This window comes from Tupaia chinensis, unplaced genomic scaffold (genome assembly GCF_000334495.1).
Source record: "Tupaia chinensis unplaced genomic scaffold, TupChi_1.0 Scaffold000362_1, whole genome shotgun sequence".
Taxonomy (NCBI): domain Eukaryota; kingdom Metazoa; phylum Chordata; class Mammalia; order Scandentia; family Tupaiidae; genus Tupaia; species Tupaia belangeri.
The window spans coordinates 2,221,397-2,232,073 of record NW_006159859.1 but is presented as its reverse complement, the minus strand read 5'-3'; the positions used below and the strand labels follow the sequence as shown (position 1 = coordinate 2,232,073).

The window sequence follows — 10,677 nt, the reverse complement described above, 5'->3', positions numbered from 1 at the left end:
TGTGTGTGTGTGTGTGTATGTGTGTGTCTGGTCACATTAAAATAAATGAATGAATAAAATAAAATAAATAATTCTTTTTAAAAATGCAAATTAAAATTATATAGATACAAAAAGATTTGTATAGAATCTTCTAATAGCTTTATTCCTAAAGACTTTTAAAATAGCTCTGTCAACAGAATTGTTTAATATAATGTAGACTATAACTTCATCATTTAATACAGTTCAGTACTAAAAATAAACTAACCATTGGTACATGCAGCATCTTAGCTAATTCTTATAAACTTTTGCTGAGCAAAAGAGGCCAGATGCAAAAAAAATACATACTGTGATTTCATTTATTTAAAGTTCTAGATAAGGCAAAACTAACCTATGGTAAGATACATTATAATAGTGGTTGTGGGGGGGAGGAGGTTAAAAAAGGGACAGAGAATGTCTGGGAAAGGGCATGAGGGCACCTTCTGGGATGATGGAAATACTCTATGTTGGATGGAGTGTGTGTTATATGGCTATTTATATATACACATGCATATATTTGTTAATACTTGGAACTATCATACTTGTGATCTGTGCAATTCACAGTATATAAATTCAACTGCACTAAAAATTTGTTGAGATGCCATTTCTCAATAGTCAAGTTGGCAAAGCTCCAAAAGTCCAACATACTCTGGTGGAGAAGCTGTGGAAAACAAGGAATGTAAAATATGATAACCCATTGGAAGGGTATAAGTCTACATATGCCTTGACCCTCACTTCTAGGAATCTCAGCCCAAAGATATGCTGACAGAAATATAAAAGATATTTATACCAGGGTATTCATTTTAGTGCTATTTATGATAGCAAAGACTAGAAATAACTCAAATATTCATCAGTAGGGTACTAACTGAACAAATTATAGTACATTTTATACAACGAGTTCTGTGTAACTGTTAAAAGATATGAGATGGCCTCTCTACTACTATGGAGTGATTATGAAGACTTTTAAGTGGAAAACAATAGCAAAGCAGGAAAAAATATGAATGATATGCTACCATTTATCTAACAAAGGGGAAAATAATGAATATAAATACATATTTACTTATTAAAAAATTAACCACACACAAAAAGTTAACGGTTTCCTATAGAGGAAGGAAAGAATAAGATTGATGGAATAGCTATAAAAGCTAGAGTTTTGTGTGCATTATCTTCTTCTCCTCCTATTTTTCATTTTTTAGTTTTTGCTATAGGGCACATACACTCACCAGAGACACAGAGAGAAGGAGAGAGAGGGAAAGTGAGAAGTCACCCCATCGGGCAGCGCCATCACAGTCCCTTCTCCTCCATTCTCCTCCAGCTCCTGGGTATGTATGCACATGCTGCCATTGTGCCTTTCAGGCTGCCCAGTCCAGGACTTGAATTCTGGAGTCAGCCATGTGGGAATTCAGTGCCTTGACTTCCACACCACCTACTGGCCCTGCATGTATTTCTTTTGCAAATTAATTTTGAAATCATCTTAATCATTTGTCTAGTTATAGAATAAAATTTAATATATTAAAAAAATCATTAAACTGAGGAAGTAAAATGAAACAAACCTGATTTGGGTTGTAAAACCACACAGAGAGGGACAAATTCATTCTAAATAACATTAAAACAGTAATTTGACCATTTCTCTAGTGAGATGTACCCTAAAAAAAAAAAAAGTTTTAATAATTGTATTACTTGTAGCAAACTTGTATTGATATTCATTCACTATTGAGGGTGTTGTGGAATAAAAGCAAATAAGAAATTATATTGGTATTTGTTGAACTAGTATTTTCAGCTTGAGTGGAAAGATAAAGGTGGGTGAGGTTATTCAGGACTCTTATAGTCTTAAATTCAAATTAGAAATTTGAATAAGCTTAGGTTGTGCCCTAGCTCTGTCCCCTAAAAGGGCTTCAAAGTAATAACTGATCCAGTAATGAACAAAACTAGTACCCAGAGTGAGGTTTCTAAATACCTCATTTTAAAGGAACTAGGCCTCCATGAAGAAATGGTCGATTGCAGTTATAGAGCAGGAAGCATACAAGATGCGTCAAGAGTATCTTGTTATTCCAGAAAGTGTTTCTGAACCAAGAAAGGTAAGGATCAGAAACAATCTCTTGCCAACCGAGAAGCCAAACTCTGAACCAGGGGATTTCACGAGGAGGAAGGCTTTATTATAGCCGATGTCATCAGGAGACAGCTAGGTCTGCTTAGAAAGCCATTTATTTCCCTGAACCTATTTGGAGATGGGCTTTTATAGAGAAGTACATTTCCTCTCAAGTTTTCAGCTAGCTTCCTGTATGCAAATGAAGGATCGGAACTTGCGCAGGTCATGTTGGTCAGTTTACATTGCAGTCCTGTTGGTCTATTACTGAAACTGGTGCTGTCTGATTGGTCACTCTGGTGCCGCCAGCATCCACAGTCTCTCCCTACAGCAGGGTTCATACCTGAGGCCCCTCAGTCTTCCCGAGCACGCGTCCTCCAAGCAAACTCATTAAATAGTGGTCAGCGCCAGGTCTCTGTCATTTAGGCTGGTTCTGGCCCATTACAGAGCAAGGCGGCTGTCAAAGGCTTTTGTCTAAAGAAAAGACGAGCTAATTTAATCAGCTTCCACTGGCCAAAACAGAACCCACTGAGCATTTATAAGGATTAAATTACTTTAAATATTTAAGCCCCCGGAGTTCAAAATTATAAAAACAAAACCTTCCATAGTCACCTTTAGTGGATGCCTCAGAATCAAGTTATTTGGAAAACAGATGAAGTACGGAAAAATCAAACATTTTCCCTGCTTTTCTTATTCAAATTATGCTTTAAGTATAGTTTAATAATTAATGTGGGGCATTTCTCTTTATGCTATTTCAGTGAACCAGGGGGGAAGGAGTGTTGGCTTTGAATATTACCCTGTTCGGTCCTGACTCTAGTGGACCTGGCCGGGATCATGAAATGATTGCTAACATCACAAACATCACAGCAGGCAACCACAGCATTACCGCAGCACTGACAGCGAAGTAACCATGAGTGCGGGAGGGAAACATCAAACCCTCGATCTAAGCAAGCCTCTAGAGCTCGCTGCCAGTGTGTGGAAATACAAGACATGGAGAAACCTGTCACATGGCATCACAGAAATGCAACCCATAAAATCCAAGCCGTTGGCAACTTTACAGGATAAACAACCCATTTATTTATTAACAACAAAAATATCGTAAGAAAAAAAATTTAGAGTTTTTTTGCTATAGGACATGTGTACTTGCTGGAGAGACAGAGAGACAGAAAGTGAGAAATCACCCCCCACACACACACATCCTGGCGAGGGGGAAGGCCACGCTGCAATCCCTTCTCCTCCAGTCTCCTCTTGGGATTTTGGGCATACATGCACAAAGTGTCTGGCATGAGTTTCAAGACTTTGGGTACAGGACTTGCACTGTGGTTGGCTATATGGGGTTCCAGCAACATAACCATTTCACCATCTGCTGGTCCCATGTAAGGAAAATTTTTAAAAGGAGAAAAGGAAAAACATCAATTAAAAGAAAGAAAGCATATCAACTACTTGCAACATGTGGACCTGTTTGACATGTTTGTTTTTCCACGGCACCTTTTATTAACAGGTGCAGAGTAAATATCTTATTGATTATGCATACAGATAGGCCCACAGTTTTCCCACTACTTGGTGAACTTGAAATGACATGTTGCTTTTTTTATGCTTTGTTACTGAAGAACAAGCTCTCACTTTGTACTTAGTCAGACACTTAAACTGCATGAAATATGTCTATTACTCCTTACTGCTTTTCTCTAATTATACGGACGGGTATGGTTGGAAAACTATAGAACTGATAGATTTTCTTATCTTCATTCAAAATCTTTCTTTTTCAAAGAATGATAAACCAAATGTCTGTGCTCTGTAGTAGAAACTGAAAAACTGGAAGGCACCATATCAGGAGGGCAACTGTAGATACTAGAGATAGTACAGGGTGTGGGGGTAGAAAGGGGTGGGTAATAGGGGAAGGGAGAGAGGAGAACAGGGAAAAAGCAAACAATACATTTAATTGACACCAAGATGAAAAGTTATTAGCTGATAATAATGTATATGGTGGTATCTTTGTCAAGACTGATAGGCACTATTGTCATGCTGGGAAAGGCCCATATTGTGCACTGTAAAGACATAATGTGATTAAATGTGAATAATCAATACCTATTTTTTTAAAAAAGAACCATATGCTTTTCATTGCCCAAACTCAGTCTGTTATATATTTCAGATAGCAGAACTTGTAGCAACTGAATTTTTTGATCAAGGAGACAGAGAGAGAAAAGAACTCAACATAGAGCCCACTGTAAGTATGAGACCTTATTGGTAAGAAATTAGTCAAATGTATTTTTTTTAACTGTAGACTCCTTTTAAAGCTTTGTGAGATCTTCCCTTAGGAGTATATTTCTCATTTTTAAAACTTTCTTTTCTTATTAGGAGAATAATACATGTCTATTACAGAAAGCAAAAGCATACAAAAGAGGACAAAAACGACTCTTGGGGGCATTATGTTGTATCATTTTTAGTGTAATACGCCTTTTCCATTTAAATATCATAAATCACTTGTCATTCTAACAGATGCTCTTCTATGTGTTAGTTACCATAATTATACAAAGTAGCTGGAAGTGTACTATACCCAACTGCTCTGGTGTAATGATGCTTGTAATATTCCCAGTTACAAACAGCACTGTGAAAAACATCTATGTTACACTTTTGCATGCCTTTCTTCATTATTTGTGATGCTAAATACCCAGTATTGTTGTTAAAAGACACAGAATTTAAAGGTTCTTAATACCTTAGGAGAGGGTCTTCAAAACGTTCATATAACATTTAAAAAAAAAAAGTTATGCATGAATTCCAAACTTTTTTGCACCAAAATAAACTTACACGTTAATATCATTTTTCTGCAAAATTTTTTCTTTAAATATCCAGAGGATACATGTGTTCATGAGAAAGAGAAAGCACTTCCCAGTGGGATGTGGTAATGCTACAATTCCTTCTCCTCCATTTCTTCATCCTGCCATGATTTAGGGCACACACACACACATATTCAGTGTATTTTATAATTCACCAGGGCCAGGATTTGAACTGCAGTCAGCTATGTGGGATCCAGCTCCCTTAACCGCTAGGCTATGGAACCAGCCTTTCATGTCCTCTTGTCTTGCCATTTTATAGTATGTGGATCTCACATGCAAGAAAAGGATTCTTCCCAAACTATTTCTGTCTTTTGAAATGAGTTTCCTGGAAATGAAGCATAGGTTCTTTGTGTGTGTGTGTGTGTGTGTGTGTGTGTGCTTGCACGGAGGGGTATTGTTACTATCTCTGACTTTCCTAGGTTCACCTATCTTTTCAGAGCCAGTTTTCACTGTGTTCTTTAGATAAATGCAGACTTGTGTGTCTGTATTTGTATTTTCAGGATCTAATGAACAGAGAGAAGAAAAACAAAATCCCAAGTATGCAAGTTGGATTCATAGATGCCATCTGCTTGCAACTGTATGAGGTATTTATATGAAAACACTAGGCTTGCTTGACTGAGTTGTGAATTAAAACCTGAATAGAATAAAGAAGAGATGAATATGAGGCACATTGTTTTTGCATCTAAATCAAGAAACAAAAAATATTTTTTTCAGTATTGTTTCTTTTACTGATAAACATGATGTTTAGACTGCACAAGGAATACATTTTGTATTATATTTACTATTTCTCAAAATTTTCATTCATCCCATGTATATCCTATCATATACTAACTATCGTGTGCCTACCGTGTGCAGGGTCTAGTAGAATGATTTACAGGATGCTAAGAAGAATCAAAGTATATTATGCATATTCTGCATTAGCATACCCTTTTAGAAGTCCAAATTAAGCCTACATAAGAAAAAATAATTACCCAGCTTTTTTTTTTCACTGTCATAACATGGCTTTATATTATTAAGAAAATGTGCACAAGTATTAAAAGGAGGTGACTAGAATAATATTGCAGGTTCCCATTCATACATCTGTTGGGCTGGCTTTTTGTGCTTTTTAAGTAAATAGATTTTCTTTAAAATATCTATTATACCAGCTTAGAGTACAAAAATTACATACTGTCCTTGTCTTTAAAATGCTAACCAGGCAATGGTTTTAAGTTCTCATTATTTGGAAAAAAACATTCCTCATGGAGTAATTTTCATAGGCTGTCAAAACCAGAAGACATTCTAGAAAATGTTCTAGAGCAGACATTTCATGGATTCAGTCACTGATTTGTAAAGTCCATCCTCCAGGGAGTAGAACTATTCATCCCAAACAGGCAGTTAGTGGGTGAATTGTACCTGGAGTGCCATTCTCACTCCTAGCCCATGGTTCTTTCCATCCGAAGACCTCAATAAAAGAAGCTGTGGTTTACAGGGGATAGGTGGAAGAGGAAAGGAAAGGAGACACACCTAAGGGAACGGAGGGCAAAGCCACCAGGCGTTGCACCTCTGCCCCAACTCTCCCCCCTTTTCTCAACCTGATTCTCTACTCTGCTTACACCTTCTTCCTCAGAAACATGTTCAGGGCCGTGCTTCAGACACCCTGGAGCATCTCATTCTTTCCATTATAGGTGCACTCCTTATTGATCAGATGACGAGTTCTTCAGTTGAAAATACTAATGGCTTCTCTCATTTTTCCCTATCCCTATAAATGGAGTTAAAAGATTCACCAAATTACCCATTATAGATTTTATCCTTCTTCATTTCATGTATGTTTAAGCATTCATTTGATTTGGTTCTGCTGTTGAAAATTTTGTCATATTTATATGTGTTTTTAACATTACTTATTACAGAAGTCTTTTATCGTAGAAAAATCAAAGAATACTGAGGAGCTAAAACAAGATAAAATCACTCATCTCACTACCCAGATAACTAATGTTAAGACATTAGAGTGTACGCTTTATGACATTTCCATATTCTTATTTAATCAAAACCGTTCTTTACAATCCACAATATATCCCAGTACGCATCTTTCTGCGTGAGTGTGGTTCTCTGACACTTTTAATTGTTAAAAAATACTAATGCAATATGCTCATGTTGTTGGAGATGTAAGTCATTGGCATAGTTTCTGTTACACAGAAGTCTGCATTGAACATTCTCGTAGCTCAATCTTTATGGCACTAGAGTTGGTAAATAATAATGCCACACTAAATTATAAACTAATTGCTATTATAACCTTGGATAAGAATCTAAGTACATTATATAAGGCCATTGTGTAGAAAAACGCAAAAGCTAAGCAGCTCCCAAAAGCAGTCACATTTAGAGAGCCATCTGTACTACACAGAAAGGAAATGAATAGTTTTCCCAAAAAGCAGATCCACGCCAATCTGTCTACACAGCTTAATGATGTTTGGGAAAGTATGCTTTTGCTCTGTCTCCCAGCATGTACTCCTTATCTATACCGTTTAAGAGGAATCGTATAGAAACGACCCTGTATGTATTCACACAGCTAGTGAAAACCCCAGGGTGGGAAACTGAGTGTGGGACATGGCCCTCAGTGGCAGGCCTGTGGGAGAGGGCTGGCTTCCTGGCATCCATCCAGTTGTCGGCATCCTTTTTTTTTCTCTAGGCCCTGACCCATGTATCAGAAGATTGCTTCCCTTTGCTGGATGGCTGCAGAAAGAACAGGCAAAAATGGCAGGCCCTTGCCGAACAGCAGGAGAAGACACTGATTAATGGGGAAAGCAGCCAGGCCAAGCGGAACTGAGTGGCCCATCTCCTGCAGAGTTCAAGTTTACAGAGACGGTGAATTCTGCGGTACGCCTGGTTTTGCCGTGCATCCTACAGATTGGTGTATACTTTGCCACTGCTGTATTTTTATTTTGCACTTTTGAGAGCATAACACGAAATGTTTTTGAGGGACTATTCCATGTTTTCTGTATATTTGTTTCATGCCACTGAACCGAAATAATCAACAACACCCACTTAGCACACTGGTCAGAGCGCCGTTTGTGATACTTTGTGTACTGCAATGTGCAAGTGGCATTCTTGCACTGAGGTTGTTTTTTGCTTGGGGATTTTAAATAATTAGTTTTTGTGTTTTCAGCATCACCAGTCTTTTCAAGAATGTTTGGAATCTCACTCAAAAGTAGGTTGGGAGCAACTTGAATGTATTCTGTGACATTTAAAGCCTTTTTTGGATAGAGAAAAACGCCAGCTGAATGGATTTGAAGAGGAAAAGGGGTATATTTGTCAACAAACATCTTAATAAAAAGTCAAGGCAGTCCAAAATAAAAGCAGAGGATTGTGAGGCAGTACTGTAAAGAAATCATATTAATTAAAATTGATTGGCTGTTTTTGTCAGTGAACAGGCAAAGCAGAACTTTCTCATTTGGTGTATTAAAACTGTCTAAAACTACCTATAAATTCATTTTAGTCCAACCTATCTGATGTAACACAGGGAAAATCTTAGGAGAAATTGTAGTTCTTGCTGTTATTCAGGGATGAGCATGTTCCAGAAATGGAAGACCATGGGTGTCTACCAGCAGAGAGAAATGTTCTATTGGAACATGCCTCTGAGGGTCAGCATTTTAAATATTTAACATCTTAGAATAATTTTCTCATCTTTCATCTCCTTACAGAGAGTATTTGTAAATTAACAGCTTAAGTATCAACAGGAAAGTGAGAAAGAAGTGATCATTAGAGTATGACCTAGAGTGGGATATGACTACGGATGAGAGAGTACAAAATGTATCTTTTTCTTCTGTCAAGCCAAGTATTGAAAAAAAAAAAAGTTTAAATTATATAAACACAAAGAGCTTTGTTCAATACTAGGGCTACAAAATAAATTCAAGGGAGTTGCAAGGGAGAAACCACACACCTGAATAGATAATGGATTGTAGTTGAGAAGCTGCCATGTTTGAGTTTAAAGGACAGATCAGCCCAGAATCACGGAAGTTTGGGTATGTTCCCTTAACACTGCCCTTAGGGTGGAGTTAGTGGAATTCCTTTCCACAGTTTTTAGTACTGCTAACAATGTCTTAGAATTAGAGACCAGTCTACTATTGCATATGTGTGTCCCTAAACATAGTTAGTCAATATTGCAGAGGTAAATAATGAATCAAGCAACTGGGTTAGGAAAGGAAAATCTATTCCAATTATGCAGAAATGTTTGGCTTTGGGGAGAATAGGAAAAGAGAGGTTTGTCTAATTTGTTAATTAGGAACCCTTCAACCACTCCCCCAAAAAGATATTCAATCACTATATTTCCATCACTAATTTGGATACTAAAATTACTTCGGGGCATGGTATTACAGCATTCTTGAAGACCTTTTATTAAAACACTATTTCCCATTCATATCCCTTTTTAAAAAAATGTTGCCTAAAATTCAGCACATTCAATAATATGTCCTTATTCTCACCATTCAAGTTAAAAACAAAACAAAACAAACTGTATTGCTTTGTATTGGTAACGGCTATTCTCAGAAGTTATTGACTGTTTACTACTCCCTATAGTATCATTATGATACTTATATTAATATTGTCAAGATGTTATTTTATTTTTATTTTATGTCATACAGATGAAATTGATGAGGTTGCCTGTTGGTCGCACTGGTGTGTAATTACACAGACTGTCACTAAAATAATAATTGGGTCTACATACTGGTATACATCTATGCATGCATACATAATTCTTTAGTATAGGGAAACTCTTGGAAGAAGAGCAACAGTTAATAAACCTGTCTTTTTATCACACACATTGTGATTTAGCAATTATGCCAAAAAAATGTAGTCACATCTTTTAGTAGTTTGTTTAGATCCCTCTAATATATGTCACTGAGAATTTTTTTTTTTAAAGATATGGTTGTGTGTAGAGGATTTTATGTTATATTTTAACACGCAAGAAGATTCTCTTTTAGAGAGAGATTTTGCTATAGGGCTCATGTGCTTGCCAGAGACACAGAAAGAGAGAAAACAGCCCCCCGGAGGGGGCGAGACAATGCTGCAGTTCCTTCTCCTCTATTCTTTTCTTGGGATCTTGGGCATACACAAACATGTGTCCAGTGTGAGTTTTAAGCCATCAGGTCCAGGACTTGAACCGTGGTTGACTATGTGAGAGTCCAGCGATGTAACCATTATGCCATCTGCTGGTACTGCAAGAAGGTTTTGTTTTGTTTTGAAGAGGTTTTTGCTATAGGGCGCATGCACTTGCCAGAAAGACAGAGACAGAGAGACAGAAAGCGAGAAATCACTCCTCAGTGGGGATGGCCACACTGCAATCCCTTCTCCTCCTTTCTCCTCTCGGGATCTTGGGCACGCATGCATATGCACCCAGCGTGAGTTTAAGCCACCGAGTCCAGGATTCGAACTGTGGTTGACTACATGGGAGTCCAGTGACATAGCCATTACATAAATTGCTGGTCCTGCAAGAAGGTATTTTTAAGTTAGATATTGTTTGGTTTGCCTTTGGATTATAGTTTATTTTACTTTACTAGTTGAGACATTCAAAGAAGTTGTGCAATGCCATATGTATCTTATTGTTGTATATTTTAGTTCCCACAGAAGAAATTTAAGATTGGTTAATTGGTTCAAATATTATTTTAATTTTTAGGAAAATCATTCTATACATGATGAATTATCTATGGTCCATTAACAAATCCAAGCTTTTGTTCTTAAGTGAACATTTCCTTTTAAGAACTTAAGCTGGAA

At 37.1% G+C, this 10,677-nt stretch overlaps 1 protein-coding gene across 3 annotated transcripts in view; it reads left to right on the top strand.

Annotated features, from left to right (window-relative positions):
• PDE5A (phosphodiesterase 5A) overlaps positions 1–9,899 on the top strand; it is a 132,276-nt gene extending 122,377 nt beyond the window's left edge. For all 3 annotated transcript variants that reach the window (XM_006153103.3, XM_027773672.1, XM_027773671.1), the window contains exons 19-21: positions 4,251–4,325; positions 5,436–5,519; positions 7,598–9,899. In XM_006153103.3, the coding sequence (XP_006153165.1) occupies positions 4,251–4,325; positions 5,436–5,519; positions 7,598–7,735 (297 nt within the window). In that variant the 3' untranslated portion in view covers positions 7,736–9,899. The remainder of the gene's footprint in view (positions 1–4,250; positions 4,326–5,435; positions 5,520–7,597) is intronic.
• The last annotated feature ends 778 nt before the right edge of the window (positions 9,900–10,677 follow it).